Genomic DNA, 25,275 nt, shown 5'->3' with positions numbered 1-25,275 from the left:
AGGCCCAGGACCAGTTCAGATAATCGTCACTGGTGTTGGCCGCGAGCTGGAATCGAACGCGGGTCGCCGGGTTCGTAGCGCGGCACGCTAACTGCGACACTACTGCTCTACAGAACAAATACAAAGATCCCCCATATAGCCTGTAACAGACTGTTGGGGCAAGTGCTGTTAGCGAGAACCTATGAAGGCCGGCATGGCACACGAGGGGGTGGGTGGCCAACACCACGCCCGGCCGCCTCTGTCTCCCCAGTGGTGATGTTTACACACTGCACCGGGTACTCATTTGAGGCCGAGTCGACCTAGAGGAGGCCCAGGACCGGTTGAAATAATCGTCACTGGTATTTGCCATGAATGGGAATCGAACTTGGGTCACTGGATTCATAGCATGGCACGCTAACCGCTACAATACCGCCCTACAACAACAACCACCATTCGTCACTAAGTGGCGGTGAAGTCACCACGGCGCTTGTTCCAGGTTATGTGCACGTTAAGGCCATGTGAAGTGTCGAACGCCCGCCGGCAGGAGGTCACGGGGCAGACCCAGGTGCTCTGGGTCGACTGAGATGACTGGCCGATGCGCCACCTGTGCCAACTCGCTGTTTTAGCCGCCCAGCGCTCTGCTCGTTGTTGTGAGCGTCGCTCCTCTGCCCTCCTCCACAGAGGCCGATCTTGACACCGCTGGTACCAGTCATCGGCAAGTCCACTCAGCTCCACGTCCTCTTGTACCACATCACTCCATCTCTTCTCTAGCCTGTTTCGTGTCCGCATAGCCCCCTCTATCCGGCCGAACAAAAGCTGTTGAGGCATGTGGTGGCTGGGCATGCGGGCTACATGACCCATCCAACGAAGCCTTGCCTGCCGGAGCTCACCGATGGAACTTTGTCCAGATCTTTCAAGGATTTGTGAGCTCCTCACACAATCCAGCCTGGTTAAACCCAGGATGGATCGTAGGCAGGCCAGCCTAAATGTTTCCAACCGGCGGAGATGCACCACACACACACATCTGGGTGCTGAACAGACACACACACGTGAATGCGACGTCGACTTCGACGTCTCCGCCGCTTACAGCTGAGCAAACATGGAGCCATGCTTGCGTGGGAGCCGTGTTTGCGCGTGGAGCGTCGCTCCTTCGTCTCTAGAGGAGGTGACCTGGCACACCCTCAAAACCAAGCGAGCATCGGCGGGCGTGTGGGGCCGGATACGGTCGCAAAGGCAAAGATCACCCGTATGGTATTAACTGACTGTTGGGGCAAGTGCTTTTGGCGAGTAGCACCTATTAAGCCCGGCAACCATTCACGACGGGAAGGCGTCTCCCCAGCGCTGATGTTTACACCGCAACCATTGCTCCGTCGCACCCATTACACTCAAAGTGCCTGCCACTAGTGAACCACAATACTTTGCTGATCTCGTTAAGGAGCATAAACCATCACACGAACTTCGGTCATCTTCGCAGCAGCACTTGGCTAGCCATCGAACAAAGACGGTCACTGCATCGCGCGCTTTAAAATGCGTTTCTGCGGCCGTCTGGAACGCTCTTCTTTCCGATATTAGGAAGCCATTGGTGCTTTTAAACAATTTACATTGAAAACGAATTCCTTTAGAACTGCTACTTCATGTTTAGATTGTTGTCCTTCTCCCACACCTCCGATTAGCACGGTTGGCTACGTACGGTGTGAAAGAAGTTCAACGTGCGTACATGTCGGAAAGCCGTGGTTAAACTGGAAGGTGCGAGCGAGGAGGTGGATTAGCCGAGCGTTGCTCTTCAGGTTGGGAACGCCCCGTCACGGTCAATTGCCCGGGGAGGGGGGTAGCCGAGTAGGCCCCATCGTAACCCGTAACCCAATTGGGATCACACACGGTTGCAGTCACCGCCGCCTCCTCTACTGACAGACTAATACCCGTTAGCAGGCCAGCTGCCGTGCCACCTTGTTTAGTTGTCCACCCCTTAACGCTGCAGTTAACCAATCCTGTCTTCCAGTGCGCTGTGGCGACGCGACCGGGGGCCGTTCCGTCTGCGGGGGGGCTTTAGCGGAGACAGCCTTGCGGCGGTCACGCTTGTCCGAAGCGTTTTGCATTTTCCCCCGCGGCGCTTTTCGCGATCGGCGTAAATAAAAGGGAGGGCTAAGCCGATGTCGTCCCCGACCGCGACACGCCAGCCTCCGCTGCCGGCTGCCCGCCGCCTCCACCGCCGTTGTATTTAAGAGCGGCACGCTCGCGGCGTGCCTGGCTTAAAGCGTCAAGTCCACGAGCGGCTGTCGGCTGCCACCGCCGCAGTCTGGTCTCGATCGGAGCGCCGCTGCGTGAGACGCCGCGATGCGAGATGGGTGCGATCGTCACCCACTCACTCACTCACTCACCAAACTGCAGGTCAGAATATCGCTTACTGACCCACTCGTCCAACCACTCATTCACGCACCACACTGCAGGTCACCTCACTTCTCTCTCTGCTTCTTCCCTCCCATCGTCTCTGCTCTGCGTTCCTATGACCTCGCTCAATTCTAGACACGTGTTGGTCCCTATCTGCTGCACTACGATCAACGGCAGATAATTTCTGGTCGCGGTGCATTGTAGGCCTTTTGGGCCGGCGTTCGACATTTGCCAATCAAAATAAAAAATCGTCGGACAAATTAACGTCACGCGGCAGAGAGACGCGCGTACCATCTCCTGGGCCTCCACGACGTCCTCCTCCTTGTCCACCTCCTCCACCTCCTGTTTCTCCTCCACCTCCATCGCCTCCTCCACCTCCTTGCCACGTCCCTTCACCTCCACCTCCGGCGGCTCGGCACCATCGCCCGACGGCCCTGCCTCCTCCTCCTCCTCGTCCATCTTCTTCACCTCCTCTTGCTGCTGCTGCTGCTCCTCCTCCTCTCCATCGTGGACGTGGGGCTGTGCCTCCACTGTGAGGGACGATCCTCCGCGCTCGCCCTCCTCCCCCTCCTCCCCTCCTCCCGACCCCTGGGTTCCCGCGGCCGCATCGCCACCCAGCAGGTGACGGAACTTCTTCTTCAGCACCAGGAACCGTGCACCCTGCGGCAGGCAGCGCACGGTGGGGGGGGGGGGGGGGGCAGGGGCAGCGCACGGTGGGGGGGGGGGGGGGTGGGGGCAGGGGCAGTGCACAGTGGGGGGGCAGTACTTAGTGGGGAGCATACAGCAGCCCACGCAAGACAAGCGTCGATCTCGGGGGGCCGGCGGGCTGTGGTGGGGGGGAGGTGGGGGGGGGGTGGGCGGTAAGGGGGGGTGGTGGGGGGGGGTCCAACGGGGTTTGGCTGCGCTTTTCTCACGACGGGGGCTTAATGTTTCCGCGCCCGTCACACCACATCAAGTATACCCTCTCTCTCTGCGGCTTCCACAACAACAGTTGTAGTTGGTGAGCACGGGCCTCCAGAGGCCTGAAGTGTCAAGCGGCCAGCAACAAGCAGCACTATTGTCAAAGTTGTAATGTAAATAAGAGTTGACACATTTCTTTGATTGAAAAAAATGCTTGGGGGTAAAGAGGGAATTCCAAGGGGAGCGGTACAAGGGAAGAAGCAGAAACAGAATTGTCGTGACCTGCAGTGTGGTGACTGGGCGGGTGTGTGAGCGGGTGGATCAGTGAGTATGGATGATATGAAACACTGGAGTCTGGTATAGACCGAGATCTCAACCTGAGTGGATTCACAACATGCTTGGAATCATCCGGCACACCGCATCCACGAAACATCTCTTCCTTTGACTGTGCCTACTATTTTCTGGTCACGTAACACTTGATGATGATAAGAATGATGATGATGATGACACTGCTGCTGAAGACGATCACGTGACCGCTGCTGCTGATGATGTTGCTTCTAATGACAATGATGATGATGTTGCTGATGACGATGATGCTATTGCTGCGGCTGCTGCTGCTGATAACGATGATGACCACTGCTGCCGACCACGATGATGATAACTGTGGACACTTCGATTTAAAGCTTTCGTGACTGCAGGGATTCATCTTCTTGGTTCTTTCGGTAAAGTCACGTAGTAGGGAAGTAATAAAAGAATAAAAATATCATTTATTGCATTGTTTTATTTTTATCATTTTATTACTTCCCTTCTACGTGACTTTACCGAAAGAACCAAGAAAATGAACTGCGGACACCACAGAACCCACGGAACCCCCAACCACCCTCCCCCCCCCCCACCGCCCACCACCCTCCCCTGCGGACTCTACCTGCGGAGGACGTGCTGATGACCTTGCACACACACGAGAGAGAGAGAATGAGATAAACCTCGGGGATTAACCCGCGTGGCGGCTCGGGAAACGCGAGACCCGCGGCTATCGGCGCGCCAATCGCTCGTCGGGAGTGGCGAGCGATCGCGAGGCAGCGCCGGCCTCTCGCGGGACTCCCAAGTCGGGACTCTGCTGCCCGAGCGATTATTCCACGGCCGAGCCGCGGGGTTCCGCACCGCCGATTAAAAGTCGGCCTAAGCCTGACCTGCCACTTCAGTCGGTCGGTCGCGTTTATTTCGCGCGAGGTCCCCCCATTGATCTAAGAAGCTCATTGAGCTTAACTTTCGCTTGACTCAACATCAACAGCCTCTGCATCATCGCGTAGGGCCGGGACGATGAGCCAATTATTATCATTCCGCTTGTTTACCCACGAGGGTCCTGCCCTACACGCAGATCTTGCTCTGCGTGTAACCCCAAATGAGTAATTTGCAACGAGTGTTTTCACCATTGCGATGTTTTGGGCCAATACCGGTTACGCTGCACGTGTGTTGATTTTTTTTTGCCGTGAGAAGGAACTGGAGAACATGCAGGAACCCTATGCAGAACATGGGGTTTCCTCCACACACAAAGTAGGCGCCCGAGTCAAGAATCGAACCCAAGACCTTCTTGCTGCGAGGCACAAGCGTTACCACTGCACCGCGGCCCCTTGCAGAGGAACAAACGTGGGGACAGCTCGCCGTGGCCAGCGGCGGTTGTGGCGGAGGCGGTGGTGGCGGTGGTGGTGGTAGCGGCGGTGGTGGCGGAGGCGGTGGTGGTGGCGGCGGTGGTGGCGGCAGTGGTGGCGGCGGTGGTGGCGGTGGCTGACAGGTGTTGACGGCTGGGGTCGGGATGCTAAGCCAGCACTTGACAGCTCATAACATTCCAGAGATACCTCCTGTAGCAGGTCTGCTGTGAGGGCCATGGAGGGCGATGACTGATAAGACGGCTGCCCCCCTACTGCCGCTCAGCCCTCGCACCCCCCCCCCTCCTTCCCGACTGCGGCCTCATGTTAACTCCTGCGGAGAGAGTGAGCCAGAGTCTGTCCGCTGCTACCCTGGAGTGGAGAGACGCTCGCTCGCTCGCATGGGGCGGGTGGTGGTTGGAGGGGGGGGAACAGAATGTGGGGAGCGTAATGAGTTCACGCATCACAGGCTCTGCCAGAAAGGGGCGACTCGTATTAGCCACGGGTGGGCCATGGGTGGCTCAAGGGTCAGAGGTCGCAAACGGGTTTTGATTCCTTACCCGTTTCCGTACCCGGCCGCATCAGGGTCGCAAACGGGTACCCGTACCCGGCCGGGTACGGGTAGCCGGGTATCGGATAGGGTACGGGTATCGGGTACCCGATTGCGACCTCTGCTCAGGGGTCAGCGACGCTAAAGCCGGCGAAGATGAGAGCCTGCGTTGGAGTCCAAGTATCAGCCACGCAGCCGCAGCGGTTGAACGAGGTTCCCAAGTGCGGCGAGCTGATGGATCTCGGCCTGGTCACCAACGACCGGCCATTAAAGCCATCAAATGAAATCGTTTTATATTAGACTCCTCGCATATATAATACTCCAGCTTTATTACCAACACGAAACGCCTTCATTTAAGCGAGGACAATCCTCATTTCACCAACCTTTTGACACGAATCTAACCCGCCAATCACAACCCATCAACGAGCCATCGACTAATTATTCAACCGGTTCGCGTGCATGGCTGGCGTGATGACGTCATGGCACCTACTCTTAAGGACTTGATGATGCTGGGTGTAATCTTGGGCGATACGTCGTCGTCGTACAAAATCATCAAAAATTGTGTTTGGCCTGTTCAACATTCCACCTCCTGTGGTCTTGCTCTCAACCCAAAATCGATTTGTAGATTTGCCCATGGTGCAACTTGATTTGATTGGATCTCTCGGGGGGGGGGGGGGGGTGGACGGTAATAGTTAAAACAATGACGTTACATCTGCACGATCTAACCCAAAATAAACTAGTTATGAAATGCGTTGATAAGCCTGGACATTCTTTCTAGATTTGAAGTTTTCGTGACTGCAAGGATGCATACTCTTCGGTTCTTTCGGTAAAGTCACGTAGGTGAAAACAAAACAAAATAAAATAAAAATCTCTGCAAACGAGATGTTCCACCTCCAATGGCCTTTCCAGGTGAAATATTTGAATAAATATGTATCTGTGTTTAATTAAAGTAGTGCTCTTCACCGAATTATAGCTAAATTCCTTCGGTGAAAACGCACGAAAATTACCCGTAAAAACAAAGTTTTTCACTATAAATCCTTTATATGCATGGCGGCTAGAGTCCTCTCGTCCTCTGGCTTGAGATGGCTGCCACCTATGGGTCAGATGATTGCCTGCCACCATTTAGCAATTGGTAATTAAATATAATTTTTTTTTTCCTAAAAAGTGTAAAGTTATGGAAAAAAAAATTCACGAAAATAAATTGTCACGCACAACGAGTCTGTGTGCAAAATGTCAGCTCGATTGGATCACGGGAAGTGGGTTAAAAAACGACCGAAAGATTTGCACGGTCGTAAGCGCGCAAGCAAGCAAGCAAGTGAACTTAATATAAAGGATTTTAAAAATAAGTTTGACTCTCACGTGGCAAACATTTCTCTGCAGCCATGGCACCTGAAACATTGTGCCACTCGAGGGTAAGATCAATTAAGAACGGCAACTTGTCGGCATCTCAGAAGTACTTCCATGATAGCTGCTTCAGTCGGGCAGTGCTCTAACACAGGGTGTCCGTACGTATGCGTGTTGAACTTGATAATTGGTTCTTTACCCTTCTATCTGGCAACCAAACTGACACCTTTTTGCAAGGAGTCATGTTTGCATAGACCGCAATACCTGCAGTCATAAATACAAACAAAAGACATAACTCTGATAATGTGCACTGTCCTTGAAGTTGATTGGTCCACACCCGAGACAGCTTTCCTTCGAGCCTAGTCTCATATGGGTTGGACCAGATGACGCCAAAAGGCGCACAACTCAAAGACAATGCACCATCAGAGTATGAGAGCTCGGGGCAAGCATCTACACTATGGGGACCTCATTTGCCAGTAAAAATATGATAATTGGTTCTTTACCCTTCTACCTGGCAACAAAACTGACACCTTTTTACAAGGAGTCATGTTTGCGCTAGACCGCAATACCTGCAGTCATAAATACAAACAAAACACATAACTCTGATAATGTGCACTGTCCTTGAAGTTGATTGGTCCACACCCGAGACAGCTTTCCTTCGAGCACATTATCAGAGTTATGTCTTTTGTTTGTATTTATGACTGCAGGTATTGCGGTCTATGCAAACATGACTCCTTGCAAAAAGGTGTCAGTTTTGTTGCCAGAGAGAAGGGTAAAGAACCAATTATCATATTTTTACTGGCAAATGAGGTCCCCATAGTGTAGATGCTTGCCCCGAACTCTCATACTCTGATGGTGCATTGTCCTTGAGTTGTGCGCCTTTTGGCGTCATCTGGTCCAACCCATATGAGACTAGGCTCGAAGGAAAGCTGTCTCGGGTGTGGACCAATCAACTTCAAGGACAGTGCACATTATCAGAGTTATGTCTTTTGTTTGTATTTATGACTGCAGGTATTGCGGTCTATGCAAACATGACTCCTTGCAAAAAGGTGTCAGTTTTGTTGCCAGATAGAAGGGTAAAGAACCAATTATCATATTTTTACTGGCAAATGAGGTCCCCATAGCGTGTTGAACGTCTTCCCCACCGTACACGCAGGCGACCGAGCTCATCGGAGGAGCGACACCAGGCAACAGCGAGATACTTGGAGACTTTTAACAGGCAAAAGAATAAAACGTCCCGAGTAGCTGGTATTGGGCCAAACATCCCAACGCTTGAAAGATTACACTTCAAGTTACTTAACTGGGATTACGCAAAGCAACATCGTGCCCCCTCTCCTGCAAAAACTTGGCACGACCATCCTGAAAAAAGGTCATGATACTCAGCGAGGCTTTTCTTGGTAAATAAGCGCAATAATGAAATAATAATTACACTATATCAGATTTAAAAAAAAAGTTTTGCTGGCTGACTGGAGGGAGGGATGGACGGACGGTTACGTCGAAAGGACGTGCGGGCTGCTAGGAATAACAAAAACATTTAAATTACACGACGCCAACAGCGCAAACTGAATAAAATCAACATTTATTTATTTCACCTTTGATTTTTTAATCGGGCAAACTGCCCCCCCCCCACCCCCGGCCCACCGTCTCCGCCACCGTTGCGCGGAAAGCGCCTCGCGGACAGAGCGCGGGAAGAAAAAAAAACGCAGACGCGCGCGGGCGGTGTTCAATTAGGGCAGCGCGCGGAGGTGAAACGAGCTCCCAACACAGCCCCCAGGGGACGCAATCTTGTCCCTCTTTCCCCGCCCGCTCGCTCGCACGCTCACTCGCATGCTCGCCCACTCACTCGCCTGCGCTCGGCTCTCTCCAAGAAAACGCGTTGCCCGCAGCAACGCGCTGCGGCATCAGATAGCGAGGCCGATTTCCCCAACCCCACCACCCCCCCCCCCCCCACTGTTTCGTCCCCGGGGACGGTTTTCAGTTTCGATGGCCGATTATCGCGCAGTCTCAGAGTAAACACATTTAGGTCGTGCGATGGGAAGCGTTATTTATTTTGAATTTTCTGGCTGCCAAACGCGAACCCCCCCCCCCCCTACCATCCCGCTGTGTTGAATGTTAAGGAAGAGGCTACGAGCGGCAAGCGAACGAAAATGTTTAAACAACCGTACGTGGTACGAACGCAGCATGTTTGGGCCAGGCAATGAGAATCATAATAATAATAAACTCATCGTCAAGCATTCCTCCGTCGCTTAGGTTGCACCGCCCCAAAATGTTGGGAATATACCGGTCTCAGGTTCAAGTCGTAACGACCTCTCAGCCCTGCATTCCCTCCTAATAATCATGATTACAATGGTGGTAACGTCTCACGCCGCGCCACCGTAGCGGCACGGTGTTCCCGCTCCCCGCCATCGCAGAGAGAGGGGGAGGGCGACTGAGGCTCGAGGAGGAACCGCACACGACCAGGAGGTGAACAGGCACCTAATTCCTGCCCGCCGCCCCTCCGCCAAGCTCTGCGGTTCTCTATATATTAAACTGTTTATCGCAAAATGATTTAGTGTTCACATGGGAGGGAACAGGAGCACCCGGAGAAACCCCACGAGTGCGAAGTGAGGGGGAAACACTCTATCCCATGCAGGTGGAGCAGGTAAGAGTGCACACTTTTTTTTTCTGTACTGCCATCTCCTGGTGAGCTAGGGTATGGAAATCTCGTCGACGCCAGCCCAAGGGAGTTCGGCAACATCAGTGCGGCGATCCAACAACCCTCGCTGCTGCTGCTGCCTCCACAGAGTCCTGGATTAGAGGCCGCGTGCGTAGCCACCGTCACTCAGAAGCTACGTGGAAGAAAAAATGTTCCTGTAATACTCTTTGTTTTTTTCGGTAAAGTCACGTAGGCAAAAAATCTAATAAATTAAAAATGTGCGCCTTTTGGCGTCATCTGGTCCAACCCATGTGAGACTAGGCTCTAAGGAAATCTGTCTCGGGTGTGGACCAATCAACTTCAAGGACAGTGCACATTATCAGAGTTGTGTTTTTTGTTTGCATTATGACTGCAGGTATTGTGGTCTATGCAAACAAGATTCCTTGTAAAAAGGTGTGAGTTTTGTTGCCAGATAGAAGGGTAAAAAAACAATTATCAACTAAATTAAATCACGACGTTTCGGGCGCGACACCAGCGTCCATCTTCAGGTGGGGACAACGTAGCGAAAGCACAACCGCTTCAGTGTCGTGATTTAATTTAGTTGTTTTCATTTTAAATTATTTTATTTTTTTACCTACGTGACTTTACTGAAAAAAACCAAAGAGCATGGATCCTTGCAGTCACTAAAACTTCGAAAACCACAGCAAGAAAATTTGAAAAAAGTGGCGTTTTTTTTCTAACGTTAGAAAAAACCGCCACTGTGGTTCTCACACCTGATGATGATTGCTTGTGTTGCAGTCGAAACGTCGTGAGAATTGTATTGTTTTATATTTTTATTATTTTATTGTTTCCCTTTACGTGACTTTACCCAAAAAAACCAAGAATATGAATCCCTGCAGTCACGAAAGCTTTAAATCGAAATTAGTATTCACGTTCCGTGATGAACATTCAATGTTTATTAAACGACTAGTTCAGGCAAAAGTTTGCAATAGATTATAATTAACCCGATGTGATGTTTGTTTAAATTTTAAGCTATAATCAGACAACAAATGCGTATTTTTCTGCAAAAGAACCCACAAAAATTGTTGATAACTTGATTCACTTTCATATATTTAAAACGTACCCATTGGAAACTGCTCAAGATAAACATTTCGTTATTTTTGTTATTTGAAAGAATAAAAAAAATATTAACTTATTACGTTCTGGGTGGATGCTCCTATCCTTTACCGTTATAAAATTATTCAGATTTGAACATCATAAAATGCGTATTTTTTATTTAAAACCGCTAGAATCCGAAATATCTCAAAAACAATAAAAGATAGAACGATGGTTCTCGCTTAAATTGTATTTGCTAACGCTCTTATCAAAAAAAAAACACAATCTTATATTTTGAACGGGTTCTGAAGGACACCATGCACAAACATGTTTGTGGGGCACTTAAAATCGAGATTTGGGGGCCTTAAAATAAAGAACCTCGGATTTTCAGATGCGTCCTGTTGTTTGTGTCCTAAAAGCTACCTGTGTACCACATTTCAGCTTTCTATCTTGTTGGGAAAAACCCTCGGGGTTTTTGAGACATACATACGTACATAAAGATTAAGGTCTTTATATACATGATGACGAACGATAAGCGATTCGTTTGGAGTGGTGGAGCGGTGGCGGTCCCCATGCTTTGCGGTTAATCCGATGACCTGAGTTCGATTCCCAGCCACGGTGAACGTCAGCGCGAGAGAGATATCCGAACTGGTCCTTTGAGCCCCCCGTTCATCGTGAAAACGACGGCAGACCGGTTATCGAATCGATGGTGGGATATAGTCCATGTTGGAATGCCCTCCCATCGGCTCGTTTTCCCCAAGCCCTTAAGGTAACCGTGCTCAACTCGAGAAACACGTTCATCACCACTTGCCTAATTTACAACTTTGATAATAGTTGCTTATTCATAATGACTTTTTTGGGCTTAGGCCTAACCTAAAAATAAATAAATCACAATATTGAATTGTCATATCGCCTGCGACCAAGAAAAAAAACACCTACACGTTCTGGCAGTGCTGTTTGTTACTGGCCACTGACTAATAACAATACATTACATTTATAAAGGGGGTGCCCATACATCACCGAAAAAAACATCGCTGGCCAAAGGGGAGGAGAAACACTTCATAGTTTGTGCCTTTTTGCTGCTGTGCTAAACCAAATAAACAACGTGGCCTTGTTTTCGCATCGCCCCGACTTATCGCGGCCGCTCGCAGATGCTCACGCTGATCCCAAACAACCCATCCATTCTCTGCGTTTTCGCTAAAAACAACAACAAACTCCAAACTCCACGACGGAATTAGCCGCAGCCGCCCCCCCCCCCAAAAGTTGTTTTCGGGCGTCCGGAATGCGCTACAGTGACGGCTGAAGCGTTATCGAAGCCGCGTGTTTGCTCCCCGTAAATGACCAGCTGCTGCTACCCAGTGCTCGCTGCCGCGCTGCTCCTCGACCCTCTGCAGAGGTCGCAAACGGGTTTTGATTCCTTATCCGTACCCGGCCGCACCAGGGTCGCAAACGAGTACCCGCACCTGTACCCTACCCGATACCCAGCTATCCGATACCCGGCCGGGTATCGGGTAGAGTACGGGTACGAGTACCCGATTGCGACCTCTGGGATGAAGCCATGTTGCAGGCGCGGGTGGGTTGATTCTAGGAACTTGAATTGTGAGAAGAGACAAGACGTTGGGAAATGAGTGACAAACGGTTACTCACCAGTGACTCACGGCCTACCCGTACCCGTACCCGGCCGCACCAGGGTCGCAAACGGGTACCCGTACCCGGCCGGGTACGGGTAGCTGGGTATCGGGTAGGGTACGGGTATCGGGTAGGGTACGGGTATCAGGTACCCGGTTGCGACCTCTGGCCCTCTGCGACCGCCAAGGAGCAGCGCTCCATTTGAAAGAAGGAAAGCGAGAGCGTGCCGCGCGCAAACTGGCGAGGAAAATCAAAAGCTCGCGCTCGGATGCCAGAACCCTCGAGGGGGTGCGGGGGGGGGGGAGAGGAGGCACGCAGGCACACACGGCGCACGGTAAATTTACCCACTGCCTCATAAACACCCTAATTCGTTAAAACGCCGGCCACGCCGGCCAGGACCCGAGGGCGCTCACCCGAGGGAGGCAACCGGAGCGCGGCTGGCCCCACCGGGTGGGGGGGGGGGGCGTGTGGCGTGAGGTACCCCCCCCTCCCGCTTTGAGTTGAGTTGGGTCAGCGGCGGCAGTGCTGTCTCTCCCGGCCATTAGCGGCTCCCCGCCGAAGCCAAAACAGCGGCACCGTGGCCCCGCGGCCCCGCAGGCCTGCTCGGAGAGAGCTCCTTAAGGCGCGCGGAGGTCAAACAGCTGAGACGAATCAGCGTATGGCGCGTGTGGCGGCTCCGCACGGGGGTCGGAGCTCGCGCTGTGTTTAACTTGTTGTGGGGGGGGGAGAGAGAGTTATTTTATTTTTAACAGAGAGGTTGGTGTGGGACGGAGGGGGACGCGGGTCTGGCAACGTGCTCCGCGTGAACACAAACGAAAACAACTCGCCGTGTCTGTCATCGACAGAAACTTCTCTCGATTAATGCTGACGTTTCGGATAATGGCCCAACTACAGGGCAGAGAGAGGAGGAACACAGAGAGATTGGTTGACTGGTCTGTCGGTAGCGACCACAACTTATCGCTGTGGAGGTCCCCAGAGTGCGAAAATGTAAGGTTGTAATATTTAAAATCAATAAGCTGTTAATGCACCTCTTCTAAATGTTTCTCCACATTAAATAAGTGTTGTTTTTATTACACATCCCATCAACCACCCACACTTCCAAAAGACCGTGTAGCTGATAGGATACATCAAAAATATACTTTAATTGTTAAGAGAAAATTATAGAAAGGAGGCGCATTGCTATTAGAGTATTTGCACAAGTAATCCTAATGATTATTTTGAGAGTCCAAGGATGAACAGTTTTCTCTGCATAGTTTAAAAGAAATCACTCACAAGTCAACGGCACATGGAAAAACTCGATTTGACTGATCGTAACTAAAATGTAAACAGTTGGAACCTTCCAATTCGTTCGACCAAACATCGCACGGGGATTGACTTTGAGATGCCGGCGTAATGAACCGAAGGTCAAAATTCTAAGTCACGATAACAACGCGCGTTTTTTTATTTTTGTCAAGCAGGGAAAATAGTTTCAAGATTCTTTTTGGGAGGCTTCTGCTCTAGCATTGCTTGCTTGGCCAATTCTAGTTAAACTTCACGTCTGGCTTGTTGCGTGGCGGAGGAAATTGGAGAACCCGGAGAAAATACCACACTTACAAAGGGAATGCACTCAAAGCTCCACACAGATTGATTTATTTTTACTTTCCTGCTCCGACGTCGACCGGCCACCAAAGAGCCAAATGGGACCTTGGAAATTTCACAAATTTCACCGACACTCACCACAAGGCACGCATATGGCTCAAACGGATGTTCACTAAGACGCAGACGCTCAGACACGCATATAGAGGACATGCAGACGCCTAGACAGGCAGAGCTGCACAGAGATACGCAAACCACAACAGCAGCAGCCGCCATTCGCCGCTACGTGGCGGTGATGTCATCGCAGTGCTTGTGCCAGGCTGTGTGCACTTTGGGGCTAACAGACACAGATATGTAGAAAGGCAGAGATAGACACGCAGACACAGACACGAGGCCGATACACAGAGACCTACACAGACAGGCACACAGACACGAGGCCAGACATACACAAAAACAAATATCCCCCAAGTAGCCTGAACAGACTTTTTCGGGCAAGTGCTGTTCGCGAGCACCTATGAAGGCCGGCACAGCACACGAGGGCGTGGGTGGTCAGCACCACGCCTTTGTTTCCCCAGTGGCGATGTTTACACACCGCACAAGGTACTCATTTCAGGGTGAGTCAACGTAGGGGTGGGGGGCCCAGGACCAGTTAAGATAATCGTCACTGGTGTTGGCCATGAGCAAGAATCGAACTCGGGTCACCGGGTCCGCAGTGCAGCAAGCTAACCTTTACACTACCGCTCCCCACACACACAAAGACAAAGATCCCCCGTGTAGCCTGAACAGACTGTAGGGGCAAGTGCTGTTAGCGAGCACCTATGAAGGCCGGAACGGTACACGAGGGGGTGGGTGGTCAGCACCACGCCCGACCGCCTTTGTCTCCCTAGTGGTAAGGTTTACACACCGCACCAGGTACGCATTTAAGGCTGGGTCGACCTAGGGGAGGCCCAGGACCGGTTCAGATAATCGTCACTGGTGTTGGCCGTGAGCGGGGAATCGAACCCGGGTTGCCGGGTTCATAGCGCAGCGTAACGCTAACCACTACACCACCGCTCCTCACTGTGCTCCACACACACATACACACACACATACACACACACATACACACACACATACACACACACATACACACACACATACACACACTCATACACACACACATACACACACACACATACACACACACATACACACACTCATACACACACACATACACACACACATACACACACATACACACACACGTGCACATACACATACACACACACATACACACACACATACACACACACATACACACACACGTGTACACACATACACACACACATACACACACACACATACACACACACACATACACACACACATACACACACACATACACACACACATACACACACACATACACACACACGTGCACATACACACATACACACACACATACACACACGTGCATACACACACATACAAAGACAAAGATCCCCCGTATAGCCTGAACAGACTGTAGGGGCAAGTGCTGTTAGCGAGCACCTATGAAGGCCGGAACGGTACACGAGGGGGTGGGTGGCCAGCACCACGCCCGACCGCCTTTGTCTCCCTAGTGGCGATGTTTACACACCGCACCAGGTACTCATTTAAGGCTGAGTCGACCTAGGGGAGGCCCAGGACCGGTTCAGATAATCGTCACTGGTGTTAGCCGTGAGCGGGAATCGAACCCGGGTCGCCAGGTTCATAGCGCAGCGCGCTAACCGCTACACTACCGCTCCCCACACATACACACACAGACACACACACAGACACGCAGACACGCAGACACGCACAGACACACACAGAAGCGTAGTTCTCCGCTATTTTTGTGGTACCATCACAATCCACAATGAATGCACGACTCCACCTGAAGCTTGGCTGGGCAGTACTCGTTTTGACCGCAGTATTAATTTGGCTTCCCTTAAACCCTTATAATTGGGATTTGGCATGGGAGCGCTCAAAGCCGTAGCCTTGGATTCAAATATTTTAAACCAAAACAGGGATGGGGGGGTGAACAGGACCGGGTCGAACGAACGGGCCTTTTGTTTTTGAAATATGAGGCTACCCACGGCTGTGGGAAGCAAACCGCCACTGCAACTGCACCGCCTCTTGAACGCTCGCTCGGCCAGGGCGAGTTTGTTCTCTCCATCAGATAAGGCGGCGGTGGCGCAAAGTTTCCCTTGGCTCTCCATCAGTTGGCCGGTGGTTGGGTGCAGCTCCTTAACCGGTGGGAGCCAGCTGCCCAGTAACGGTCTTGCGTCCTCCACACTGGGAGGTGACCGTCCGCTGCCGCCCACGGCGGAGCCGCAGGTTTTTGCGCCACCGATGAAAGCGGCCACTTCAGTCGGTCGGTCGGATTTATTTCGGGCAAGCCCCTTTGATCTAAAAGCTCTTTTAGATTAACATTAGCTCAACTCAACGTCATCAGCCACCAGGAAAGACTAAGGACTCATTTGCCAGGAGGTTCCTGCACAAGTTGTTCGCAGTAGGGTTTACGATGTTGCTTCGTGCGGATCTCAACTGAGTCATTTGCAGGTGATTTTTCAGCATTGGGATGTTTTTAGTCAATACCAGCTACAACGCATCTCATGTCGTTTGGCTATGGGAGGGTACCTCTCCAGAACCGCGGGGAGAGAACAGAAAAACTTCGACACGCAGAAAGGTGCCCGAGTTTGAATCGAACACAGGCCCCCTCTCGCTGCGAGGCGTTACCACTGTGCCACTCTGCCGCCCATCAAAGGCCACTTTCCTGGCTTGACTGTGGCCAGACCTGCATTGTCATTTGAAAAAAAACAGTTGGGATTCCAGATTTTTGGATTTACCGAAAAATTCTGAAAATCGAATTTCAGATATCAAATTTCAGACGATCCAAAATGTTTGTTTTGTTCCACACTGATCCAAAAACTGGACGTGACGCCACGCAAAAGACGTCACTTGCCAGCAAGAGTGGCGTCTCGTGGCACTATAGTGAGCGGGCAGACACTTGACACGAGTACATAATGGAAATCTGAAAATCTAAAATAAAATTCTGAAATTGTCCTTAAATTTCCGAAAAGTCCATGCTCTGAAAATATAATATCCCAAACATCTTCCTATTGTACATCACCATCGTCACCATCATCATCGCCATCTATGGCTTAATATCATGCCTCACTCAATAAGTATAAAACAAGTTCCAAAGTGCCAACGTAATTAATAGCACACATGGGAACAAATTCTAACTCACGAATACACACATTAACGCGTCCAAAATGTAGTCCAATTCCGCAGAAGGCCATCTCACACAGTTGGTGGGCTGTGAGTGGTCAACACAGGGTGCCCCCCCCACCTTACTCACCTTGTCTTGCTTGACGACGGCACAGGCCTTGAGCGCCGCCTTCCACTCCGCGCAGCGCTCCGCTGGGGCACACAGAACGGGGAACAGCACCAGGGTCACCGCGGTAACTCATTCACACATCCACGAGACGCCAAATACGTCCGGCGAGTCCTCACTTGACGTGTGTCCGCGCAACGCGTTGTTGCTGCAACACGGTTCTGATTATTGGGGAGCACTTGTCGCACAACGCGGCACGCGCACCGTTAGAACGCGGAACGAGCCTCTTGTGATGCGGTTTCTGAGCGGTCGATGACAAGCTACTTTCTTGATTGGTATGGGAATTCTCAGTATAGGCGGGGAGTGATGCGGTACGCGTCAGCCTAGCCCAATTCTCAGTTCTTTGTCCCGCAAAAGACGTCACTTGCCAGCAAGAGTGGCGTCTCGTGGCACTATAGTGAGCGGGCAGACACTTGACACGAGTACATAATGGAAATCTGAAAATCTAAAATAAAATTCTGAAATTGTCCTTAAATTTCCGAAAAGTCCATGCTCTGAAAATATAATATCCCAAACATCTTCCTATTGTACATCACCATCGTCACCATCATCATCGCCATCTATGGCTTAATATCATGCCTCACTCAATAAGTATAAAACAAGTTCCAAAGTGCCAACGTAATTAATAGCACACATGGGAACAAATTCTAACTCACGAATACACACATTAGTTTCATCAGCTGTAGTTCTCTCAATGTAAGCATGCCCATGAGCCTTCTGCAACCCTTGCGATTTGACTATCTACACCACGCAGGCTGTCAGGAAATGATGTCGTCACACAACCATCAAGCCAACAATAACAACCTGCGATTATAATGGCTAGGAACTATTTATTTGTAACCCGGACTAATCACATTATCGTTATGACTGGGAGCATTAATCACTGTATTGTCAGTTCATAATTATTTTGGACTGAAATATCAACAAAATTTGGAAGAAAAAAATCTAAAGCAACGATAATGGTGTGGAGCTATACACTTTTGCAGTTCAACAAACACATATAGGATGCGGCGATTAAATTATCTGAATGGACGAGACGCGATTATCGGAGCACTTCTATGGTATGATGATGCATCGTAGCTTTCTCCATGTATCGACGGCTCTCCTACAAACCGGCGTCCCAAGTCAAGCGAAGCTCGGGCCCACCGTCAAATCTGCGAAGAGCTCGAACGCGTGGGAGACATCCCGTTGACGCGGGCACGGCGCGGGGACACGACGGGGGCTCTTCCAACAGACGGCACGCAGTGGCTGTCTGGCAGAGGTCGCAAACGGGTTTTGATTCCTTACCCGTACCCGTACCCGGCCGCACCAGGGTCGCAAACGGGTAACTGTACCCGTACCCGGCCGTACCCGTACCCTACCCGGCCGGGTACAGGTAGGGTACGGGTATCGGGTACCTGATTGCGACCTCTGGGATGAAGCCATGTTGCAGGCGCGGGTGGGTTGATTCTAGGAACTTGAATTGTGAGAAGAGACAAGACGTTGGGAAATGAGTGGCAAACAGTTACTCACCAGCGACTCACGGCCTACCCGTACCCGTACCCGGGCGCACCAGGGTCGCAAACGGGTACCCGTACCCGGCCGGGTACGGGTAGCCGGGTATCGGGTAGGGTACGGGTATCGGGTACCGGGTTGCGACCTCTGCTGTCTGGCTGTCAAACCGCCATGACGCCACACACCTTCCAACGGCGTTCAGTCGCGGTTTACAAATTGCACTGCATACTCATTTTAAGCCGAGTCGACCTAGGGGAGGCCTAGAACCGGTTCAAATAATTGTTACCGGTGTTGGCCGTGAGCAGGAATCAAACTCGAGTCGCCGGATTCGTAGCGCGGCATGCTAACCACTACACTACCGCTCCCCACTGAAAATACATCACACGGCGCGGAACAGTCACAGGTCAAGTGGCACTGCACGGATCAGCTGCTGGTACTGTCACGGAAGATTTAGCATTCGCTCAGGCCCACTCACCTGCCAAATCAACATTGCCGGGATAACACTTAGCACACCCTCCTCACCTGTACAGGCATTCAGGTATCCACTATGTTTTGACATATATCCTCGTCTGTTTACATACTAGTACAATAGCCACCCAGTTTATCTGTTAACCGTGTCAGTCACTTAATTTGTAATTTTAATATGATCAGTCTCAAATTAATCTTCCTGAACAGACTTACGCGACAGTGAAACTATTAGTTACCGATGATTCATGTTTCGTTAGTGCAATATTTTCAATTACTCGTGTGATGCAGCTGCTTTTGTTCTGACGTCTATTTTCCTTCATTGCTCTACTTTATTTTATTTGTTTTGCTTTTGCCAATTTGGTGACCCAGATCGCCCATGCAAATGCGACTCATCCTGGTCACTTGAGATCTCACCGAGGGAGCGTGCTCAACAATGGGCAGAGCGTTCCAGAGAGCTCCACGGCGCTCTTTTTTTCTAATCAAACGACCCGTTCGCAGCCCACGGCGCATGCCCCTAACAGGAGCCGACGGTCTGCTGAAGGAGCTGCATCACTGAGTGACAAGACGGTGGGTGTCAAAATCCGGCCAATGAGAGATACAGCGCCGGCGCCGTACCTCCTCACAAACTCGCCCGTTTGCGGGCACGAAGCTCGCTCACTCGTGCCATCGGAAGGCTCTGAACTTCCTAACTCAGCGTTCAACATCCGCCTCCGAGGCTGATCGATGCCCGGATGCGGTCAAGGGATGGCTCCCTATTGCTCAACCATGTTACGTATGCCGATGATCTGGTAGTTGCTGCTCACTCAGAGGAGGAGTCGGAGGCGCTGCTGCTGAACCTGGAGCGTGCCATTAAGAGGTGGGGCCTTACCATCAGCCCCACCAAAACTAAGCACCTGCCTGGGTATTTTGTACCATCGGACACTCCACCCCCACAACTCACAATTGGTGATGGGGCAGTTGTGGAGAGGGTGGAGAGTTTCCCATACCTGGGCAGTGTGCTCATGACCGGCTTCGGTTAAACAGCAGAGGTCTCACTCTGAATCAGTCGAGCAGCATTATCTTTTCATCGGTTTCGTAACGCTATGTGGAAGCTACCTGGTCTGTCGCTCCGCATGAAGCTTCAGATATTCTCCGTCACAGTCATCCCCTTCCTTCTCTACGCTTGCGAAACGTGGACCCCCCTAATGGAGCATCTTCGCCGGTTAGACACATTTAGGCTGGCCTGCCTACGATCCATCCTGGGTTTAACCAGGCTGGATTGTGTGAGGAGCTCACAAATCCTTAAAAGATCTGGACAAAGTCCCATCGGTGAGCTCCTCCGGCAGGCAAGGCTGCGTTGGCTGGGTCATGTAGCCCGCATGCCCAGCCACCGCATGCCTAAACAGCTTTTGTTCGGCCGGATCGAGGGGGCTAAACGGGCGCGGCACGGGCTGGAGAAGAGATGGAGTGATGTGGTACAGGAGGACGTGAGCTGAGTGGACTTGCCGATGACTGGTACCAGCGGTGTCAAGATCGGCCTCTGTGGAGGAGGCTCGTGAAGGACGCTACTGGGCAGTTGGAGGCAGTCGCCCTCCAACAACAACGGAGGGCGGAGGAGCGACGCTCACAACAACGAGCGGAGCGCCGGGTGCCTAAAGCACAGCAAGTAGGCACAGTAGGGGGCACAGGTGGTGCATCTGCCAGTCATCTCGGTCATCTCGGTCATCTCAGTCATCTTAGTCAGGCGACCCGTGGCACCTGCTGGGTCTGCCCCGTGACCTCCTGCCAGCGGGCGTTCGACACTTCACGTGGCCTCAAGGTGCACTTGGTCTGGCACAAGCGTCGTGGTGACGTCACCGCCAATTAGTGGCGGTTGTTGTGTGTGGTGAGGGTGAGTGTGGTGAGGGTGAGTGTGGTGAAGGTGAATGTGGTGACGGTGAGTGTGGTGAGGGTGAGTGTGGTGATGCTGAGCGTGGTGAGGGTGATTGTGGTGATGGTGAGTGTGGCGAGGGTGAGTGTGGTGAGGGTGAGTGTAGTGATGGTGAGTGTGGTGAGGGTGAGTGTAGTGATGGTGAGTGTGGTGAGGGTGAGTGTGGTGATGGTGAGTGTGGTGAGGGTGAGTGTAGTGATGGTAAGGGTGAGTGTGGTAAGGGGTGAGTGTGGTGAGGATGAGCGTGGTGATGGTGAGTGTGGTGAGGGTGAGTGTAGTGATGGTAAGTGTGGTGAGGGTGAGTGTGGTGATGGTGAGTGTGGTGAGGGTGAGTGTGGTGATGGTGAGTGTGGTGAGGGTGAGTGTGGTGATGGTGAGTGTGGTGAGGGTGAGTGTAGTGATGGTGAGGGTGAGTGTGGTAAGGGTGAGTGTGGTGATGATGAGCGTGGTGATGGTGAGTGTGGTGATGATGAGTGTGGTGATGGTGAGTGTGGTGAGGGTGAGTGTGGTGAGTGTGGTGAGGGTGAGCGTGGTGATGGTGAGCATGGTGAGGGTGAGTGTAGTGATGGTGAGAATGAGTGTGGTGAGGGTGAGTGTGGTGAGGGTGAGTGTGGTGAGGGTGAGCGTGGTGAGTGTGGTGATGGTGAGTGTGGTATGGGGTGAGCGTGGTGAGGGTGAGTGTGGTGAGGGTGATGTTGAGCGTGGTGAGGGTGATTGTGGTGAGGGTGAGTGTGGTGAGGGTGAGTGTGGTGATGGTGAGGGTGAGTGTGGTGAGGGTGAGTGTGGTTAGGGTGAGTGTGGTGATGGTGAGGGTGAGTGTGGTGATGGTGAGGGTGAGTGTGGTGAGGGTGAGTGTGGTGAGGGTGAGTGTGGTGAGGGTGATGTTGAGCGTGGTGAGGGTGATTGTGGTGAGGGTGAGTGTGGTGAGGGTGAGTGTGGTGATGGTGAGGGTGAGTGTGGTGAGGGTGAGTGTGGTGAGGGTGAGTGTGGTGATGGTGAGGGTGAGTGTGGTGATGGTGAGGGTGAGTGTGGTGAGGGTGAGTGTGGTGAGGGTGAGTGTGGTTATGGTGAGTGTTGTTATGGTGATTGTGGTGAGCGTGGTGATGGTGAGCGTGGTGAGTGTGGTGATGGTGAGTGTGGTGAGTGTGGTGAGGGTGAGTGTTGTTATGGTGATTGTGGTGAGGGTGATTGTGGTGAGCATGGTGAGGGCCCTCGCTGTCAGGGTGGTGAGTGTGAGGCCACCGTGGTGCTAGGGTGAGGCCTTGGCAGTGAGTGCGAAGGCCTTCGCAGTCAGGGCTTGTGAGTGTAAGGCCCGCGCGGTGGTGGGTGGTAGTGGGTGGTGGTGGGTGGGTGGTAGTGGGTGGGTACCTCTCTTGGCGGGGTCCCCCTCCTCCAGGAAGCCCCGGAACCTCTCGGTGAGTTCGCCGTCCCTCACGCGTCCCCCCTGGGCGAGCAAGAACTGCAGGACCCGGTCCAGAACGGGACCCCCCTCAGCCATTGCCTGCCTCGCTCTCGGGTTCGCCGCCGTCGCCGCCGGCTCCTCCCCCCCCCGCAGGCCCCCTCCCCCTCAGTAGCCCCCCCCCTCAGTTCCCCCCCCTCAGTTCCCCCCCCCCCCAGTCCCCCCCCTCGGTCCCCCCTCCCTCAGTCCCCCCTCCTCAGTCCCACCCCCCTCAGTACCACCCCCCCTCAGTTCCCCCCCCTCAGTTCCCCCCCCTCAGTTCCCCCCTCATTTCCCCCCCTCAGTTCCCCCCCTCGGTTCCCCCCTCAGTTCCCCCCCTCAGTTCCCCCCCTCGGTTCCCCCCCTCGGTTCCCCCCCTCAGTTCCCCCCCCCCTCAGTTCCCCCCCTCAGTTCCCCCCCTCGGTTCCCCCCTCTCGGTCCCCCCCCCTCATTTCCCCCCCTCAGTTCCCCCCCCCTCAGTTCCCCCCTCGGTTCCCCCCCTCAGTTCCCCCCCTCATTTCCCCCCCTCAGTTCCCCCCCCTCAGTTCCCCCCCTCGGTTCCCCCCCTCATTTCCCCCCCTCAGTTCCCCCCCCTCAGTTCCCCCCCTCGTTCCCCCCCCCTCAGTTCCCCCCTCAGTTCCCCCCCCTCAGTTCCCCCCCTCAGTTCCCCCCCTCGGTTCCCCCCCCTCGGTTCCCCCCCTCGGTTCCCCCCCTCAGTTCCCCCCCTCGGTTCCCCCCCCCTCAGTTCCCCCCCTCGGTTCCCCCCCTCGGTTCCCCCCCTCATTTCCCCCCCTCAGTTCCCCCCCTCGGTTCCCCCCCTCGGTTCCCCCCCCTCAGTTCCCCCCCTCGGTTCCCCCCCTCAGTTCCCCCCCCCTCAGTTCCCCCCCTCGGTTCCCCCCCCTCAGTTCCCCCCCCCCCTCAGTTTCCCCCCCTCATTTCCCCCCCTCGGTTCCCCCCCTCGTTCCCCCCTCGGTTCCCCCCCCCCCTCAGTTCCCCCCCCCTCAGTTCCCCCCTCAGTTCCCCCCTCGGTTCCCCCCTCAGTTCCCCCCCCTCAGTTCCCCCCCTCGGTTCCCCCCCCCTCATTTCCCGCCCTCAGTTCCCCCCCCTCATTCCCCCCCCCTCAGTACCCCCCTCAGTTCCCCTCCTCGGTCTCCCCCCCTCAGTTCCCCCCCTCAGTTCCCCCCCCCCTCAGTTCCCCCCCCCCCTCTGTTCCCCCCCCCTCAGTTCCCCCCCTCAGTTCCCCCCCCCCTCAGTCCCCCCCCCTCAGTCCCCCCCCCCTCAGTCCCTCCCCCTCTGTTCCCCCTCCTCAGTCCCCCCCCCTCAGTTCCCCCCCCCTCAGTTCCCCCCCCTCTGTTCCCCCCCCCCCTCAGTTCCCCCCCTCAGTTCCCCCCCCTCAGTACCCCCCTCAGTACCCCTCCTCAGTCCCCTCCCCTCTGTTCCCCCCCTCAGTCTTCCCCCCCTCAGTTCCCCCCTCAGTTTCCCCCCCCTCTGTTCCCCCCCCCTCAGTTCCCCCCCCTCTGTTCCCCCCCCCCTCAGTTCCCCCCCTCAGTACCCCCCTCAGTACCCCTCCTCAGTCCCCTCCCCCTCTGTTCCCCCCCTCAGTCCCCCCCCCCCCTCAGTTCCCCCCCTCAGTTCCCCCCCCTCTGTTCCCCCCCCCTCAGTTCCCCCCCCTCAGTTCCCCCCCTCAGTTCCCCCCCCCCCCTCAGTTCCCCCCCCCCCTCTGTTCCCCCCCTCAGTTCCCCCCCCCCTCAGTTCCCCCCCCTCAGTTCCCCCCCTCAGTTCCCCCCCCTCAGTTCCCCCCCCTCTGTTCCCCCCCCCCTCAGTTCCCCCCCTCAGTTCCCCCCCCCTCAGTACCCCCCCCCTCAGTACCCCCCCCTCAGTTCCCCCCCCTCAGTACCCCCCTCAGTCCCCCCCCTCAGTCCCCCCCCCCCTCAGTACCCCCCCTCAGTCCCCCCCCTCAGTTCCCCCCCCTCAGTACCCCCCTCAGTCCCCCCCCCCCTCAGTTCCCCCCCCCCCCTCAGTACCCCCCCTCAGTCCCCCCCCCTCCGTTCCCCCCCTCAGTACCCCCCCTCAGTCCCCCCCCCTCAGTTCCCCCCCCCCTCAGTACCCCCCCTCAGTCCCCCCCCCTCAGTTCCCCCCCCCTCAGTTCCCCCCCCTCAGTTCCCCCCCTCAGTTCCCCCCCCTCAGTTCCCCCCCCCTCTGTTCCCCCCCCCTCAGTTCCCCCCCTCAGTTCCCCCCCCCTCAGTACCACCCCCCCTCAGTACCCCCCCCCTCAGTTCCCCCCCTCAGTACCCCCCTCAGTCCCCCCCCTCAGTCCCCCCCCCCCCCCTCAGTACCCCCCCCTCAGTCCCCCCCCCCTCAGTTCCCCCCCTCAGTCCCCCCCCTCAGTTCCCCCCCTCAGTACCCCCCCTCAGTCCCCCCCCTCAGTCCCCCCCCCCCCTCAGTACCCCCCCTCAGTCCCCCCCCTCAGTTCCCCCCCCTCAGTACCCCCCTCAGTCCCCCCCCCCTCAGTTCCCCCCCCCCCCCCCTCAGTACCCCCCCTCAGGTCCCCCCCCTCAGTCCCCCCCCCCTCAGTTCCCCCCCCCCCCCTCAGGTTCCCCCCCCTCAGTACCCCCCTCAGTCCCCCCCCCCTCAGTTCCTCCCCCCCCCCCCTCAGTTCCCCCCCTCAGTACCCCCCCTCAGTCCCCCCCCCCTCAGTTCCCCCCCCCCTCAGTACCCCCCTCAGTCCCCCCCCCCTCAGTTCCCCCCCCCTCAGTACCCCCCCCCTCAGTACCCCCCCCTCAGTACCCCCCCCTCGGTCTCCCCCCCCTCAGTTCCCCCCCCCT

The 25,275-nt window shown here is 54.3% G+C and overlaps 1 protein-coding gene across 3 annotated transcripts in view; it reads right to left on the bottom strand.

Moving 5' to 3' along the window:
* Positions 1–22,550, bottom strand: part of LOC133357967 (cilia- and flagella-associated protein 251-like) — a 46,216-nt gene extending 23,666 nt beyond the window's left edge. For all 3 annotated transcript variants that reach the window (XM_061576192.1, XM_061576193.1, XM_061576194.1), the window contains exons 1-3: positions 22,381–22,550; positions 17,106–17,167; positions 2,659–3,027 (exon numbers count right to left, since the gene is read on the bottom strand). In XM_061576192.1, coding sequence (XP_061432176.1) covers positions 2,659–3,027; positions 17,106–17,167; positions 22,381–22,510 — 561 coding nt within the window. In that variant the 5' untranslated portion in view covers positions 22,511–22,550. The remainder of the gene's footprint in view (positions 1–2,658; positions 3,028–17,105; positions 17,168–22,380) is intronic.
* Between the last annotated feature and the right edge of the window lie 2,725 nt (positions 22,551–25,275).

This window comes from Lethenteron reissneri, chromosome 60 (assembly GCF_015708825.2).
Source record: "Lethenteron reissneri isolate LAM-NWPU_2019-01 chromosome 60, ASM1570882v1, whole genome shotgun sequence".
NCBI lineage: Eukaryota > Metazoa > Chordata > Hyperoartia > Petromyzontiformes > Petromyzontidae > Lethenteron > Lethenteron reissneri.
The sequence above is the reverse complement of the archived record's forward strand: the minus strand, read 5'-3'. Positions and strand labels throughout refer to the sequence as shown.